This window comes from Crocodylus porosus, unplaced genomic scaffold, assembly GCF_001723895.1.
Source record: "Crocodylus porosus isolate Cpor-Errol unplaced genomic scaffold, CroPor_comp1, whole genome shotgun sequence".
Classification (NCBI taxonomy): Eukaryota; Metazoa; Chordata; order Crocodylia; family Crocodylidae; genus Crocodylus; species Crocodylus porosus.
Window position 1 is genome coordinate 6,453,572 of NW_017728935.1, and position 16,678 is coordinate 6,470,249.

A 16,678-nucleotide genomic window follows, 5' to 3' on the forward strand; every position below is an offset into this window, starting at 1 on the left:
GTTTTCTCCCCCTTTGGATGGGTGACAGAGGCACGAGCTCTTTGGGGTGTTGCCCCCACTCCCTGAACCCGGCCTGAAGCGGTGCTTGCATGTGTGAGAGCGCCGCATAAGCGTCCCTGGGTGCATCTGGCGTCGGGATGGGCTGGGCTTCTCGCTGCATCTTTTTGGTGTGGGATGTGTCTTCTGGACCACAAGCTGCGTCCCCTCCCTCCTCGGCTTCCCCGACTCCATCCCTGATTGCGTCCCCTTGCTCACGGCTCCTCCGGATGGTTCTTGGCACGGGGCCTCGCCTGCTGGGTGCGGTGGCTGCGGATGGGTGGGACGATGGTCTGTGTGGAACTGAAGCTTGGGGTGCTTCTGTGGACTCAGTAAATCAAAATTTGCTGGCTGTCGGCTGTGCTGCTGCCCTGGAGAGCAGCATGTCCCTGAGAGCTGGTCGCTGTACCCGTGTACACCCAGAGCATGCTAAAAATAGGGTGACTGCAGTTTTGGGGTGTAGGCAGGCAGGGCCGGGGCTCCTGCATTTTGGTAACTGCCTTGTCAGTCTGGCTGGGGCTCGGTGTGGCCCTTGGGGATCCAGGACGGCTGCGTCCCTGCGGCGCGTGGCTCACCCGTCTCCTTGCTCTTGTCCGAGCAGCCATGGCAGCCATCCGGAAGAAGCTGGTGACCGTGGGCGACGGGGCCTGCGGGAAGACCTGCCTGCTGATCGTGTTCAGCAAGGACCAGTTCCCCGAGGTCTACGTGCCCACTGTCTTTGATAACTACATTGCGGACATTGAAGTCGATGGAAAGCAGGTACGAGCCGCGTGGCGTCGGGGCACTCTAGTCTCTCTCTTGCATAGCCCAGAAAACTGCTCCGGTAGCCCCGCCGGTCCAGCCGCAGGTGCTTGTGCCTGTGACATTAGTAAACCCTCAGACCCTGCTCTGGGACCCCATGCTCACCTTGTCCTCAGGCTCAGGAGCAGGCAGTGGGCAGGGGTTGTGTCCTGGGCACTCGCAGGTGGGCTGCATGGGAGCATCACTGCTTCATAGCCGGGTGATGTGGGGCTGCGGTGCCCAGCCTGTCCTGCTCCTGGAGAAGGTGTGCGCCCAGCTTGGATGAGCTTCTCCGGTGCGTGCGACTCACCCGGGTCTCTGCCTTCCCAGGTGGAGCTGTTTCTCTGGGACACAGCGGGGCAGGAGGACTACGACAGGCTGCGTCCCCTTTCCTACCCGGATACGGACGTCATCCTCGTGTGCTTCTCTCTTGACAGCCCGGACAGCCTGGGTAGGACGCCTGGGGCAGAGGGACACGGAGGTGCTCGCGAGGGGCAGGACCTCCCTTGGAAGGGGAAAGTCCTGGTCACAAACCAGCCTGACAGATACTTCAAGGGCTGTGGGGCTTCGACCCAGGGGATCTCAGGGCTGCTCTGGTGCCCAGGGAGCAGACTTGGCCGCAGCTGGGATTGCTGCTGATCCCCACTCATCCCTCGTGCCCCTCAGGACTGCTGGTCCCGAGCCTTCCCGCAAGGACAGGATGCGTCCTGGCAGAGGACACAGCTGTGGCTGGGGCAGCGTGCAGGAGACTCGGGCCTTGTGGCTATGCCTCCTCCCCCGCCCCGGCTACAGCTGCGCTCTGCCCGGGCGGGTGTTGTCATGTTCCTGAGCCAGCTGGGGAAAAGCACAGCGTGTGCTTGAGGCTGTAGCCAAGCAGGTCACCGGCATCGCTGCCACTGCCTGCCCCGTGCGTCTCTGGCTCTCGGGCAGGGCAGGGGCAGTGCGCGTGGGAAGCCGGCGGTCACAGCCCGGCCTGCCCCTGAGTGTGCGCGGCGACTCCTCTTGCAGAAAACATCCCTGAGAAGTGGACCCCGGAAGTGAAGCACTTCTGCCCCAACGTGCCCATCATCCTGGTGGGAAACAAGAAAGACTTGCGCAATGACGAGCACACACGCCGCGAGCTTGCCAAGATGAAGCAGGTATGGTGAGGAGAAATCATAGGCTATGCCTCTGAGCTGGCACCTGTCCCGTCTCCCAAGGCGTGGCGTCTAGTCCAGCCTGGCGCATACGGCAGCTTCCCACCCTGCTGCCTGGGTTGGGTGGGAGCCTGGCCAGGGAGACGCAGGGTGCTGGCGCATTTCCAGAGCTGCTGCGGCCGTGCGTCCTCACCTCTCCTTGCTTTTCTGTGCCAGGAGCCGGTGAAGCCGGAGGAAGGGCGGGACATGGCGAACAGGATCAGTGCCTTCGGGTACTTGGAGTGCTCGGCCAAGACGAAGGAGGGCGTGCGGGAGGTGTTCGAGATGGCCACGCGCGCTGGGCTGCAGGTGCGCAAGAAGAAGCAGCGCAGAGGCTGCCTGCTGCTGTGAGCCCGCACCTGCTCTCGGGGCTGTGTCCGTCTCCCCTGCCCCCACCCCAGACGCGCCGGGGGAGAGGGCGCTGCCGGGGCTGATGATGGCTAGAGTCGGCGTTTCACGTGCTGGTCTGTTCTGCACCCACCGCGTGGCAACGGTTGTGGGCTAAGAGGGGTTGGCTGCGTCTGGGGCTCTCTTGTGTAGGTGTCGCTGTGGGTACGGACCATGCAGGGTGCCCTGCGGTCCTGGTTCATGCTCCTCTCCGTGCCCGTCCCTGCGGGGCTGAATCACTGTTTGAGCAGATGCTGGCTCTGGGTCTTCTGACCCATGGCTGGGGTGGCCCTGTCCCTATCCCCGTTCCCTGCACTCCTGCCCTGTTTCTGAGCCCAGCATCCAGCTGCTCCAGGCCTGTGGGGGCTGACTGAGGTGCACAGCACACGTGCACACACCAGCATTTCGTATGGACTTGTTCCAGCCCTGCCTGCGATGGCCTCCGCTGTGCTCCCCTCAGTCCTGCGCGGTGGCAGCGCCATCTCCTCCTTTCCTCAAATCAATAAAGGCCTTGTCACCCCCCAGGCTGACTCCTTCCTTGCATGCGGACCCTGCCTGGGTGTGGGGAGCAGCGGGAGCTGCTGCTTTTGCACCCGAGACGCAGACTCATGCATCTCTTCTGCCCTGGGCATCCACACCTCCCCTCCCCTTCTGCTCGTGGTGCAGGGGTAGACGGGGGAGCGGTACAGTGCCAGCGGGTTATCCTCAGCCCTCGCCAAGCAGGGAGCATGGCCGAAGCAGCCCTGTCCCACTGCAGCCTGCGCCGGAAGGACAACCCTGCCCTTTCCCTTGCCCTGTCTTGTTTCTGGAGATAAAGCCTGTCTTCTGCGCTAGGCAAACCCGATCCCTTCCCCAAGCATGAAATCACCCTGCGCTGGGCTCAAGCTGCCTCCTGCCTGTTCGGGTAAAGTGCCCGAGTCTGACTCCCTGCCTTGCTTGGGCTGTGGAGCCAGGGCCTTCCCCCGCTGGTGCAATCTGCCCCCTTCCCTGCCGCCCTGGGCTCGAGCTGCTGCTCTCCGTCTGGGCAGCATGTGAGCTAGCCCTGAACAGGCATTTCCTTCTTGTCCAGGTGAGCAAGACAGCTGGGGGCAGGACAGGGAGGGCGCTCAACAGCAGCGGTTGCTGCCTGGAGCAGTTTGCAGCAGGGTCCCCTCAACTCTGGGCTGGTGGGTCTAACACGTGAGCCATAGGAAGAGGCTACCCGCTCTGCCTGGGCAGGAGGAAGGGGCTGCTGCACAGTTGGGGCATCCTGCATGATGCCTCTTTCACATTCCCAGCCCTGCTGCCTTGGTCTCTGCTGAGCAAAGCAGGTAGCTAGGGCCATGGCAGGAGCCTAGGGGATGCTGCACACACAGCCCCCCTGCCACCAGCTCCTGTAACTCCCCTCTTTGCCGAGGCCCCGGAGGTGGAGCAAGAGCTGCACCGGGAGGAAATGCGACTGTGCGGGTTGGGGTTTGCTATGCAGATGCTGCACCGTCCAGCTCCCTTCCAGCAGCATGGGGAAGCTGCTGGTAGGTGAACACCCAGAGCTGGGGGAGTAAAGGCACCAGCCATCTCTGCCCAGGCTCCAGGGAGCAGATGCACATGAGGCCCAGACTTCTCTCCCCGCAGCCGTTGCCTTGGTGTCCCCCAGCTCCCACGCATCCTCCTCCTCGCTGCAAGAGAAAGGAAGGCCCTGTTCCCGCCCCTGGAATCATGCTGGACACAAGAGTTTTTTTGCAGACCTGTATTGCAGAAAAATAACCAAAGAGCGGCTCTGCCAGGCTGGGCACGTTGGGTTTTCCCCAGAGCTGGTGGAAGCAGGGCCTGGTGCAGTAGCTAGCAGCTGCTGCAGGCCCAGGGACCCAGCCTGAGGTTTAGGTGCTCCTTGGGAAGGAGAGCTCCAGGCTGCGTCCCCAGCCCCGGGCGATGAGCTGGCTTCCTGGGGTGTACAGCAGTCATCAGCCAGAGAGGTCTCTTCTCCCTTTCTGGTTTGCCAAAGCAATTTCCATTTCAGCTAACACCATCACTGAAGAGGAAAGGGCAGGAGAGAGACATGCCAACCTAGAGAGCCTGAGGTAGGAGAAAGGTAGAAGCACGCTGCACAAAGGGGCTGGCCCAGCATCCCCTGCCCAACACAGGGAGCAAGGTAGTGCAAGGAGCCGAGCCAGGCAGACGAGGAGGCGATGGACGCAGAGGCAGTACTCAGTGCTCGTGTCTCCACATCGGCTCCACTTGCTGCTGGAGGTGGCTCTCCCTTCCTTCGGCTCCTGCAGGAACAGGAATAGGAACAGGCAGGGAGCAGGGTGCCCCTGGCCAGGGCAGTGGGGTGCCCAGTAGCCCCCCTCCTCCCACACCGTTCCCCACGGCTGGGGTCGGGGGTCCATGCCCGCGTGCTCTCTACCTGCTGGCTGCCCGCTCACGTTGAGGGCACTGAGGTCGAAAGCCAGGCCATCGTCGTCCATGGCATCCTTGCTGTACGGGTAGCCCGTGTACCCACCTCCCCCTATGCAGTACTGCAGGAACCTGGCCACGCAGGGACGAGGGCACATTAGCAGTGGCTGGCATGGCCACTCCGTACAAGGGTGATGCCTTGCAGGAGAGCAGGGTAGGACATGGGCCATGCCTCACCTGGACCAGTGCGGATCCTTGCTGAGGATGACTGGGTTGCCCACGATTATCAGGAGAGCTTTGGCCCTGGTGACGGCCACATTGAACCTCTGGACAGAGAGGGTAGGTGTGAGGTCCGTCTTGCCCGTGGCCGAGCTGGACCCAAGTGATTTGGGAGCAGGTCGCACCTGGCTCCCCAGCTCTCATGCCTGGGGCAGTGCTGGAGCCAAGGGCTGCCCTTGCCCAGCCAGAGATGCAGGCACTTGCGAGAGCTGCGGTTCTCACTGGGCCAGACAAGTGCAGGTCCTTGTGGAGACCTGCGTGCTCCCAGCCCTCTGGGCTTGGTTAGAGAGGAAGGGGGTAAGGAAGGGCTGGGCAGGGAAGGTCTCTTGCCACAGCTGCCCCCAGTTACCCCACAGCTGGATGTCAGGAGGAGGTGCCGAGATTGGGAGCCCCTCTGGGCTGTGCCACGGAGGCTTTTGCTTAGTTTTGGCCCAGCTGCAGCTGCCCCCATCCCCGGGCAGCAGAGGCCTTTCCCCCCAGGAAGGCCCCCACCTTGGGACAGGGCAGGGGGTGGTGGAGCAGAGCCCCTGGTGCACCTGGGGGCTCTTGAGGAAGCCGAGCTGGAACTGCTCATCCATGCCCAGGTACTCGCTACAGCTGCGCACGGTGGAGACGAGGATCACGCGCCGCTCCTGGCCCTGGAACTCCTCCACGGAGCCGACCTGGGGTGCACACAGCGCTGAGGCAGCCTCGCCTGGGTCCTCCCTCTGCTGGGGCTGCCTCCCACATCGCAGCCAGGGGACATTTGGGGGTGCTGGGGGGTCCAGGATGCGCCAGGGAAGAAAGCGGGGGGGTGCGGGCCGAGTGCAGACCAGTAACCACCCTCTCCAGGCTGCCTGAGCACTGGGTCTTTGAGCTGGTGTAGGCAAGGGTGCCAGGCTGGCATAGGAGATGCCCCTCCAGGCACAGCCCGGTTCCTGGTGCAGGTATCACTGCAGAGACCCCAGGGGCGTGAGGAGCTGGGTGCTGTGGTGTCTTCTGCCCTTCCAGACCCACCTTCAGCTCCTGGATGTCTGGCAGTGCCTTCAGCTCCTGGTCCACGCTGGTGATGGCCTTGCGGATCTTCTCCACCTGGCACGGGGGTGCGGGGAGAGAGGATGAGGTCCCCACCGTGCTTGGGGCCATCCTCCTGCGTCAGGTCGTGGCATCTCGTGCGTGCAGCGAGGGGCTCCCGGCCGCACAGCCTGGCTGGGACATACGGCCCCAGTGTGGGGGGCTGGCACCCCGCAGCCTCTCACCTGCTTCCTGTATGGGGAGATAATGCCGACGTCCTTGGGCGAGATGCGAGGGATGCCCTTCTTGGCCTGGCTCTTCAGTAGCTTCTTGAGGTAGCTGACCACGATGTCAATCTCGGCCACGTTGAAGAAGGACGGGCTCTTCTCCTCCCGCTCGTTCTCCCCTTGGACCCCGTGGAAGATGACAGGAAAGCCCTGGAGCGGGGCAGGATGGAGCAGAGTCAGACCCAGGGACTGCCCGACAAGGCGTGGGGGGCAAGGGCCTGGCCAGGCTGGGCCCCACCTGCTTGGGCAGCTCCGGCCAGGCACAGTAGGAGCGGGTGATGACTTGGTCCGCGTGCTCCTGCAGCTCCCCCTCGTAGAATAGCTCGTTGGGGATCTTCAAGATGGCAGCATGGGACCTGGGGGACACCAAGGCATTTGCAAGGGGCGCAGGGCTGCTCCCCACAGCTCACGCGGCCTGGAGGCATCAAGCCCTCAGGGACCCCCGCCCGCCCCGGCCTCTGCACCGGTAATTCCTCAGCAGCTTCGTGACAAACTGGGATTTGTAGCTCCCACCGGCCTTCTGGTACAGCGAGTTGTGGTGCATGAGCCGCTCCAGCAGCGAGACGCCTGCGGGACACAGCGACCGCGCTCAGCCACGAGCCCCCGGCGGGGCCCAGCTGCAGCACCGGCAGGGCGAGGCAACGTGATGCGCGCACCAGAGACGGCCTTGCCGGGGTCTGCACTCACCCAGGCCGTGCTCAGTGCCCAGCGGGGACCTCAAAATGGGGCCCAGCTGCTTGGGGTCCCCTGCCAGCACCAGCTGCCCACCACTGGGGTTGGTGTCCTGGTCCATCGCGCTCAGGATACCTGGGCAGAGGAAAGGGGTGGGAGAGCCCTGCCCCGTGCCAGCTCTCAAGCGTCCCGTGCGCATCCAGGGCTGCCGAGACACGGCGGCAGAGCGAGGGCCGGGGGGCCTGGTGCCACTCACCTGCGACAGCCGTCACGCTTTCCGGCTCCATGGCGTGGCCACACTCGTCAATGAAAACGTGGGAGAAGTGGCCCGGAGGGAACGCCGCCGAGGCCAGCCTGGAGGGACACCCACGTGAGCGAGTGCTGTGCTGGACTCCCCATCCCGGCCCCTGCACTACCCAGGCCCATCCTACCTCCCTGCCGGGATCAGCGTGGTGACGAGGACCCGGTAGCGTTGCAGCTCGGCCCGGCCCGGGTACACGTAGGACTCCTGCGCCGCATCCCAGTTGCAGCAGGGCTGGGAACAATCACAAGCCTTGGGGCAGGGCACGCAGCCACATGCCCCAGGGCACCGCTCACTCGGGGCCCCCCCAGCATCTCCAGGAGCTGGGATGGGCATACACCTACCTTGATGTCCGCCGGCACCCGGCTGTAGTCGCGGCAGCTGGCGTTAAGCCTGTAGATGTGCCGCGCGTCCCAGTGCTGGAGCAGGCGCTGGCAGAGCAGGTCGGCGGCACTGTTGGAGGGGGCGCAGGCCAGCACGTGCGAGCCCTTGATGCGGTCCAGCACCTGGGCACACGCGGAGGGAGGGGAGCATGGGCACAGCCACGGAGATGCGCAGGGAAGGGGCAAACTCCAGCTCCGAGCCCCGTCCTGCTCCCCTCACCTGCTTGATGGCCTCCACCACCGTGACCGTCTTGCCTGTCCCTGGCGGCCCAAAGATGAGGTAGGGCGCGGGCCTGGACAGCCCCGACACGATGCCCCTCACAGCCTCGCATTGCTCCTTGTTGCTCTCCAGGCTCCGGTCGAACAGGCTGCGGGGAGGGCGCAGGGCTGAGCCGTGCTGCGGGAGACCCTACACCCCATGCGGCCGCCCCCGCGCCCAGCCCGGCCGCTCACCGCAGCTTGGCACCGTCCTCCAGGAAGGACTTCTCTGCGGAGAAGGCAGGGAAGAGGACGTCCTCCAGGCCTCGCTCTGCAGCCAGCCGTACGGCCCGGTGCTGCACCCGCAGGGGCACCCGGTTGAAGGTGAAGGTCACGTCGAAGAGCAGGTTGTTCACGAAGCTATCCAGCAGGCTGGAAGCAGGTGGAGCTGAGCGCCCAGCTCTGCCTCAGCCCCCAGGGGCCTGGTTTGGCTCCTGCAGGTTGGCCCGAGCCCCTCGGGGAGACAGATAGGGCCGGACACAACTCACCGTCTGGAGAAACCCAGCTTGACACGGTCCAGCTCCACGCGGTGCACATAGCCCTTGTACTGCACCAGCCCGCGGCAGCCACGCTCCTTGCTCAGCGTGGAGAACAAGTGGTCGCCCCTCAGCAGAGATGGGCGGTTCTCGGCCACGCCGGGCACCTGAGAGAACAGGTCCCGTGGGCACGGGGATGTGCCCCAGCTGCGCCGGGCAGCCCGGGCCCTTCCTCCCCTGTCCCAGCTCTCACCTTCAGGATGAGCAGCTGATTGTTGTTCGGGTCGTGCACCATCGGGGTGTCCTGCAGGTCGTAGCGCCGGATGTCGACCTCCATCTGCACCTCCTCGAGGTGCAGCAGCAGCTGGAACTTCTCCGTGTAATTCCCAAATTGCAGGGGCGCCTCCAGGGAGGACCTGCGGGCAGGGCCAGCCACGGCTTCACCCAGGACCCGCTTGTACCCACCCAGCTGGGCCCGGAGCAAGGGGCAGTGGTGTCTGGGAGGAGGGGCTGCGTGCCCTGCTTGCTCGTGGGGCCAGGACCCCTCAGTAGTGGTGCCAGGCTCTGGGGAAACAGGAGCTGGGCGTGCAATTCCTGAGCTGCCTGGTGGACGTGGGGAGCAGGAGAGGCGCGGGGACCCGCGGGACAGGGGTGCTCACCGCAGCCTGGCCCACTCCTTGTCCGTGCCAGGCACGCGCCGGATCGCGTCCTTCAGGCTCCGTGGGTAGTTGCACTGGGGCAGCCGGATGTCCTGCTCCAGGTCCGAGCGCTGGGAGCTGCAGGGATGAAGGGGACGTTGCAGGAACGGGCTAGGGCTGGTGCTCGCGTGCAGTGCCATCATCCACCAGAGCCGGGCACAGGGTGCCTGGGAGCAGCCTGCAGGGAGCTGAAGCTGCCCCACGCCCCTTCTGGCTTGCACGCGCACAGCCCGAGATGCTCAGGCCCGCCGGCACTGCCTCGTGCCCCACGGAGTGGCACGCGAGCTGGGCACCCACAGAGGACTTGGCCGCACCTCCGCAGGGAGCAAACGCGGGGCCTCGAGGGGTCTTTGAGCTGCTGCAAGCCAGCGCCAGTCGCACGGGGGGTGGCTTGAGCCAGGTCCAGGTTGCTGGGCCGTGCCGGGGTTACCAGCCCGCAGGGCAGCAAGGGAGTAGGGGCCAAGCAAGCACGTTTGTACCTGTTGGGCGGGACACCATCGTCAGTGAGGACCGTGAGGGGCTTGTGCAGCCCGTCCTGGTACGGTGTGTAGGGCACCGTGGGCCCCAGCTTCTTCGCCAGCTGGCTGTTGGCCACGGCTGACACGAAGCGCCCGATGGAGAAAGGGCCCATCTGCTCGGCCGTGAACTCAAACAGCAGCGTGACAGGGAAGTAGCCGTAGTGCTGGGTCAGGCACCGCACCTCGATCGGGTAGGAGCTACCTGCAGCACAGCGGGCAGTGAGACCGCCTGTCCTGGTCCCCCCGGCGGGGAGCAGGGGCCATCGCTTGGGGCAGAGAGCAAGCACGGGGCCAGGTTCCTCCCCCAGGGCCAGATCCAGCAGCTCGGACCTGCACTCGCCGCCCGCGACATAGCTCTACACCGAGCGCTGGTCACCCAGTCCATCCCTCCAGCCTGCGCTGGGCTGCACCGCGCCCCAGCTCCACGCTTGCGCTCCCAGGGTTTCCTGTCCACCAAAGCATCCACGCCGGGCCCTGCTGGAGCAGAGGCCCCTGTGGCACCGGGCCGTCTCCTCTAGCTCCCATGCCAAGGCCAGATTTGGGTCTGGGAAGAGTTTTTGCCCAGGTTGGACCGGGGTTTCCCTCCTTCCTCTACAGCCCAGAGCATGGCCAGCAAATCCACTCATCAACCCCCAGCTATAGCAGGGGATGTGGGCACGTGGCCCTGCCCCCTCTCTGCACATGTTGGTTTTGAGCCCATCCTGAGTCTTGGGTATGTTGTGGGGTGCACAGGATGGCTTGAAGGGCTCCCCAGTCCTGATTTTGGTAGTGCCGGGTTTGCAGTACCCAGGCAGGAGGAGCTGTGCTCCATGCATGCCGCCTGCCTGGGGCACTGCAGCAAACTGGGCAGACAGCAGGGCTTGCAGAGGGGTGCCAGCAGCCCCATTGCTGCCCCTCTGGGCAGAGGGTGGTAGTGGGGGTAGCTGCCCAGCCTGCGGGGAGCCGTGCCCAAGTACCTGGCTCCAACAGCAGGGTCCGGCCCTGCGTCACTCCTTGTGCATCGTGAAACTCAAATTCCTGCGGGCGCCGCAGGGGCCGGCACTGCAGGATTGTGACAGGCCCCGCGCCCTGGTTCTCCACCCGGATTGTGACCGTCTTGAGCATCTTGGGGGTGATGGTAAAGCGGATGCGGCCGTTGCCCTCGTCGTGCTCAGAGACCACGCTCATCCCATGCTTGGCGCTGATGAACTCGGCCCTGCGGGTGGAGAGGGGCATCAGGTGCTTGGACCCTGTGGGGTTTGCCCACCTGCCTGCCGGGCCAGATCCTGCAAGCACCTCGTGCAGAACTCCTCCCAGTGTCAGTAGGATCCAGGCCGACACCGGCAGGGCCTGGCCCAGGGCTCCCAGCCCTCCCGCTCGCTGCAAGCCCGGCTGCACCGAGGAGACTGCAGGAGCTCTGCATGGGCTGAAAGCCCCAGGCCCTGCCAGGGAAGGGCTCTGGGCGGCCCGGCTCATGATTAAATCGAGTACCCCAGACAAGGAGGCACCACAGCATGAAACAAGCAGGTCAGCGTAAAACTAACACCAGCAAGTTCTCCCCCTGCCCTGGTGTGCGGCCAAGGGTGGGACTCGGCCCCCTCAGATGTGGCAGGAGCCAAGGGTTCAGCCAGATTCAAACGAAGCCTGGATGCGTCCTTGGCACGGCCTGTTAAGCAGCTTCCTGGACCCAAAATACCAGAGGCAGCGAGCACGAGGGGGAGTAGGGGAAAACCCTGCTCAGACCGTTGCTCTCGTTTTCAGCCTCCACCATCCGGCACCGAGGGACGCAGGAAACCGGCACGACCCGGGTTCTCCCCGCCACTGCTGGGACTGGGGCGCGGCGCGGCGCGGCGCGTACCTGCCCCTGGCCCACCCTCTGCGGGGACCCTGGCTGGGGCCGGGTGCCTGGTCTGCGTCGGGCTGGTTGCCAGCTTTGGGCCGGGGTCTCCGGTACAAGTCTGCGACCACCACCGTCTTTTTCACCTGCAGAAGACGGGGCCCCGCTGTGGCATCAAACCAGCGCAGAGCACTTAGGAGCCGGGGCTGCCAGGACCAGCGTCCCCGCGGCCGGGGCAGCAACCCCTGGCTCCCACGGGAGGGTACCCCGGGAGCCTCGTCCCGCGTCGCACCCTGCGCCCACCTACCTTGCCGAAGCGCACGACATCCCCGCGCACCTCCGCCCGGCCGCTCTGCCCCATGGTGTAGAGCACGGAGGAGAAGTTGGGCACAGTCTCGCCATCCAGGCTGCAACAACGACGAGGGGAAAGGCAGCAAGCCGGGCCCCGGGGCAGTGCCCCCAGGTGGGTGAGGGCATGGGGCGGGGAGGAGGAAGACGCGGCACGCAGGCTGGGGCATCTCCCCGTCCTGCTCCTTAGCTGGGGCTGGCATGGAGGACACTTTCCCAGTCGAGCCGGTGCTAGGCTGGCAGGGGGGCAGCGTCCTTCGTTATGGGGATGGAGGCGCTGCGGCGAGAGCCGGGGGGCAGTGGCACAGCCCAGGAGCGAGGGCTCCTGGCGCAGCCTTGGGCAGACAGCAGTCTCCACCCGTCCTGCTCCCTCCGTGCAGGGAGGAAGGGCCGAGCAGGACAGGGCACAGGTGGGCAGGAGGGGCCCGAGCCCGGCGCCCCGGGGGCTCAGGGAGTTGCCCAAGCCGAGGACAGCGCCGCAGGTCCAAGGTCCCCGGGCGGGGCGAGCAGACGGCCCGCGTTTGCCCAGGGCAGTGGGCAGCCCTGCTGGGGCCCGGCTCTGCCGCTCCCGGCGAGATGTGGGCAGGCCGGTCTGCAGCCCCGAGCACCATCGCCCCTGCTCCTGGAGCCGGGATCCTTGGCCCAGGCGGCGGGCCCCAGGCCCGGGCGCTCCCGGCTGGCAGCTGCGTGTCAAGTCCGGCCACAGCCAAGGCAGGGCGTCGCCGTGCCCCGGCGAGCGGCGTGGGGGCAAAGGGAGCCCTCGAGGCCGAGCCCAGCAGGCGCCGAAAGCCAGGGCCCAGGGGTGGCCCAGGCAGGCCGGAGCGCAGCCCGCCGGGCTGGACACGGGCCAGCCAGCCGGCCCCTGGCAGTGCTCTTACCTGCTCCTGAACTCCCGGCTGTAGATGCCTCTCAGCACCTCCCGGCTGCTCTCGTCCTCCCGCCCCGTGGCCTTCAGGAACTGCACAAACCTGTCCCCCACAGCCCTCCTCTCCCTAAAGGTGGACTTGGGCATCTCGGGCGGCTCTGCCCGGAGCTCCTCTGCGCACCAGCCCCTGCCTCCGCTTGCCAAAGCAGCGGCCGAGAGCCTCCCCAGAGCTGGGAGCTCAGAGAGTGGAAATGAAAGTGAAAGAGGGGCAGGAGCAGGAGGGAGGTGGCACTGTGCACCACAACAGCTGCCAGGCTGGACTAGCTGGGAGGCAGCAGTGGGCCATCACCTCCCTGCCCAGCCCAGGCCGCACCCAGGGGCCGGAGGGCAGCTGCAGGGATCCAGCCCTATTCCCCCGTGGACCCCCGGGCAGGCGGCAGGGCTCTTAAATAGGATGGAGATGGGTGCACCCTGGGCTGCAGCCCCTCCCCCGCAGCAGTTACATGCTGGCCGTGGGGCAGCTGTCGGGGTTTTGCGGAGCTCCCTGAGCACCGGGTGTCTAGGTCGTAGCTATATTTCTCTGAAGCGGTGTTTGTCGCCCCGTGGGTTATGCGCCCAGGCTGCAAGAACCTATGCAGGGGTTGCAAGCGAGCTTTGCAAGTGGGGTCTCCTTTAAAAGAGAAAAACAAGGGAAACGGTGGTAGAGTTTCAGCTGCTTGGGACTCTCCCTGCCCTGCATGCTGGGCCGGCAGGCCCGGATTGGCCACTGAGGTTTGGAAATAGGTCCTGCTACAAAAGGAGTTGAGAACCACTGTGGTGGAGCTGGAGCTTGCTCTGTCCCCTCCATGCACTGACCTGGCATTGCAGTGCTTCCAGGAACGGTGCAAAAAAGCAAAACAAAAAGCAAAAGATCAGAACTCGTGGCAGAGGTGGGATCCCTTTATGAGGCTAACTAGATATGTGCAAAGGTGTTCTTTATTTGCAAGCTTTTGGGCACAGGCACAGGAGAGAGCAAAGCTTGTAACAGTTCTCGGAGGGAGAAATGAAAGTTCACGTTCCGCAGGAGGGCGGAGGGTGCGGTAACATCTGTTTGCAAGAGCTCATTTGGTGCAGATTAGGCACAGGAAAGCTGGAGCAGCCTTGTTACCTCTAAGCTGCCTGGCGGTGAGCAGCATGTGGGATCCTGTTCGGTCATGTTTCATGTTTTACGGAAGGGTGGGAAGATGGAAAGCTCTTCTGGGCAGGGCTGCCTGCGGGGGCGGCGTCGTAGCCGTGTATCTCCCAGCCTCAGTGCTCTGTGAAATGCAAAATCACTCCAACAATGACAGGAGCCTGCAGCGTGGTGTCAGCTTTCAGGTGGTAAAATGTTTCCTTTTTGTAAAATTATGAGGTTTTCATACCAAAGAGGCTAAAGTTTGATATTGTCTACGTGTCAGGGATCCAGGTTGTAGCCGTACTGGTCTAGAGGCAAAAAGAATCAACTGGAGGCAAAGGCGATCACGTATTAGACAAACTGGATAGTTGCAAAACCAAAAATCTTTACTTGTAATCTTTCAGGCACAAGCCCCCTCCTTTAGGCATACGTGAGAGCAAAGATTGTAAAAGTTGGAAATGAAAATTCCTATTTCACAGGGGGTCTGACTGTGTGGTAAAATCTCCTCTTTGGAGTAGTTCGTTTTGTGCATTTTGTGCAAAAGTTTTTTGGCAAATCCAGTTGGTCTAATAAAAGAGAGATCTCAGCCACAAATTCTGATTCCCTTAGCAGCAGGGCTTAAGTCTGCTCTGTCCACGCAAAGTCCCCAGGGAACAGGTGGAAGCAGGGGCTGCTTTGCAGGCCCCATCCTTGGGTTGGAGCCCCCTGGGCTCTCGGGGCGGGGGCTGCTGCCTTCCTGCTTCCCACCAGCCTGTGGCCCCTGGAGGGTGGCTTCAAAATCACCCGGAGAGCTCACTGGTGCTGGCTGAGGGCTGAGCTTTGGGCAGGCAGTGAGTCCCAGGGCCTAGGCCATGGGAAGATGAGGATTGAGACCTCAGAGGGAGCCCCCATCCGAGGGAGTAAGTGTCAAGCGGGTGGCTGCAGCAACTGGAGGCCACACCTGGGTATGTGGTAGTGCCGGAGCTGGCTGGCTGGGCTTGTTTCTGCTTTTACAGCAGGTGCTGAGAGCGTGGGGAGAGCTGGAGACCACTCCCAGCCCTGCCACAGCCAGCCAGTCGGACCAGGGGTGAGTTATGGGACCAGAGAAGCAGGGGGAGACCTTTGTGGTTCAACCAGAAATGTTGTTTCTAACCATTTCTCTCATGTGCAAAGTTTAATTAAAGCCAGTGCTGGACCTGGTGTCCCTGTATGATGTGTCGTCTCGAGCTTTTTCACAGCATGCTGATCAGATCTCGCAGTACTTTACAAGGGCTGTAGCACTGGCCCCATTTTATAGATGGGGAAAACTGAGGCAGGTGACTAGTAGAGTTAGGCACACAAGCCAGGCTTCCAAGTCCCAGCCCAGGGCTCTGTCCACTAGACCTGCCTTCCTCCCACATGTCTATTTTACAGGCTGTCGCCTATCAAGGGCAGTCAAGGCAGACGGGTTTGATGCTTTTCCTGCTACATGTGCACCAGGTGCTTTGATAGACATGGGCAGTACAGAGACCTGTTGGTGTTTGGCTTGGTGGGGATGAGCTTTCCATTGCCCTAACGTCTCTCTCTCTCCTGACTGGCACCTGTTTCTCCTTGCCACACAGCCCCCAAGCTGGGACCGTCCTGTACCTTTAAGGGCCCTCAGGCCCAGGGGCTGGGCCCGGCTCAGCAGGGCCATGATGACGCTTGGATTCACCTGCTGCTGGTGCACCGGGACCCGGCTGGGCTGGTCTCCGCCGTCCTGCGAAGGAGGTGGCTTTGAGGCCTCCGCTCCAGCCCAGCCTGCTTCTGCAGCACCTTCAGTCTCCTGGAGATGGGTAAGGGGTGGAAGGCGAGTCTGTCCTTTGGTTTGGTTGCGATAGCCAGCTAGCTTCTGCTTGTCTGGGGCAAAGGGAGCCAGGGTGGGAAGCAACTCCCACTGGAGTGTGGTGCACACAGTACAACAGGCTGGTGCAAAGAGGACGGGGCTGGGCAGGGGTGGTTGGCTGTGCTCTGTAGTCCCAGTGTCACCCTGGCAATGTTTCACCTTCCTCCCTCCGAGGAGGTACAGGGGTGGAGGTGCACTGGGAGTGCCTGGCCAGGAAGGTGCTAACACCACGCAAAGGATTTGGGGGCTCTGCAGCTTGGTGTAGGGGTGCTCAGTCCCCTCGGAGCCAGGGAGGAAAAGCATGTGAACTCTTAAGAAGTGGTGGAGGTCTTTGTCCAGGATGTAGGACAAGGCTGGATTTGGGCTCCATTGCTGGGCGGAGGCGATCCTGGTGGTAGGTCAATGCACCAGAGCGAGCAAGTTTTTTACTGAGCTTCTCCACTGGTAACAGTGGCAGGGACCCTGGGCTGATGGCACTTCGGCTGGCCTCAGTGACCTGAGGGAGGTGGAAATGTTTCCAGGAAAAAAAACAATAGGCCCAGTGTGCCAGCTGCCCACAGTCCAGGGCGTTTGTATGGGATGCAAAGCATGTTGCTATAGCAGGCCCAGAATGACTGACTTGGATAACCAGAGGGAGCGAAGGTGGTGGTCACCATCTGGGATGGTGCAAAGCAGCAGCTGAATGGAGCATTCCAGCAGCTGGGGAAGGCATGCAGTGCTGAGTCTCTGGGAATGCTTTGTGGTCCAGCACCTCCTTCCCCCGGGGCCCCAAATCCCTGGCACACATTGGCTGAGTGGTTCCTTTGATGTCTTAGGCCTGGCAAATGTTCCTATCCTGGTTAACTTCTCTCCACCCTCTGCCCAGGGCCCTCCCCCTATGAAAATGTGCCAGCTTGCTGTATGGGGCCTTTGCATTTCTGTCTCATGGGGTTGTAGTGTTATAGCTGTAGCTATGTAAGGCGTGCACAAGGGGTGCATGTTCTTTAGGGAACTCCTCTACAGTGGGGGAAGAAGTGTGACAAACTTTCAGATGCAAA

The 16,678-nt window shown here is 63.3% G+C and overlaps 2 protein-coding genes across 2 annotated transcripts; one reads left to right on the forward strand and one right to left on the reverse strand.

Moving 5' to 3' along the window:
* The first annotated feature begins 608 nt into the window (after positions 1-608).
* On the forward strand, positions 609-2,896 carry RHOC (ras homolog family member C). Its single transcript, XM_019546825.1, has 4 exons — positions 609-795; positions 1,147-1,267; positions 1,825-1,955; positions 2,169-2,896. Exons 1-4 carry the CDS (start codon positions 640-642, stop codon positions 2,340-2,342), a joined length of 582 nt encoding a protein of 193 aa, XP_019402370.1. The 5' UTR covers positions 609-639; the 3' UTR covers positions 2,343-2,896.
* A 1,211-nt stretch (positions 2,897-4,107) lies between these two features.
* On the reverse strand, positions 4,108-12,881 carry MOV10 (Mov10 RISC complex RNA helicase). Its single transcript, XM_019546819.1, has 22 exons — positions 12,659-12,881; positions 11,740-11,839; positions 11,454-11,578; positions 10,573-10,811; positions 9,578-9,818; positions 9,060-9,176; positions 8,654-8,816; positions 8,413-8,567; positions 8,120-8,296; positions 7,887-8,034; positions 7,628-7,789; positions 7,414-7,517; positions 7,239-7,336; positions 6,998-7,117; positions 6,775-6,877; positions 6,549-6,666; positions 6,269-6,460; positions 6,027-6,101; positions 5,567-5,692; positions 4,989-5,077; positions 4,762-4,883; positions 4,108-4,627 (listed from the first exon to the last, which is right to left on the reverse strand). The coding sequence occupies exons 1-22, from the start codon at positions 12,790-12,792 to the stop codon at positions 4,563-4,565; spliced, it is 2,973 nt and encodes a 990-aa protein (XP_019402364.1). The 5' UTR covers positions 12,793-12,881; the 3' UTR covers positions 4,108-4,562.
* Positions 12,882-16,678: the final 3,797 nt, after the last annotated feature.

Bases quoted from the DNA above. Each gene is read 5' to 3' on its own strand.
- RHOC (XM_019546825.1), top strand. From the start codon at position 640: ATGGCAGCCATCCGGAAGAAGCTGGTGACCGTGGGCGACGGGGCCTGC. The intron at 796-1,146 runs GTACGAGCCGCG...CTGCCTTCCCAG, and splicing joins TTGAAGTCGATGGAAAGCAG to GTGGAGCTGTTTCTCTGGGA. The intron at 1,268-1,824 runs GTAGGACGCCTG...CTCCTCTTGCAG, and splicing joins TGACAGCCCGGACAGCCTGG to AAAACATCCCTGAGAAGTGG.
- MOV10 (XM_019546819.1), bottom strand. From the start codon at position 12,792: ATGCCCAAGTCCACCTTTAGGGAGAGGAGGGCTGTGGGGGACAGGTTT. The intron at 8,297-8,412 runs GTGAGTTGTGTC...ACCTGCTTCCAG, and splicing joins AAGCTGGGTTTCTCCAGACG to CCTGCTGGATAGCTTCGTGA. The intron at 6,461-6,548 runs GTGGGGCCCAGC...GCCCCGCTCCAG, and splicing joins GGCCGGAGCTGCCCAAGCAG to GGCTTTCCTGTCATCTTCCA.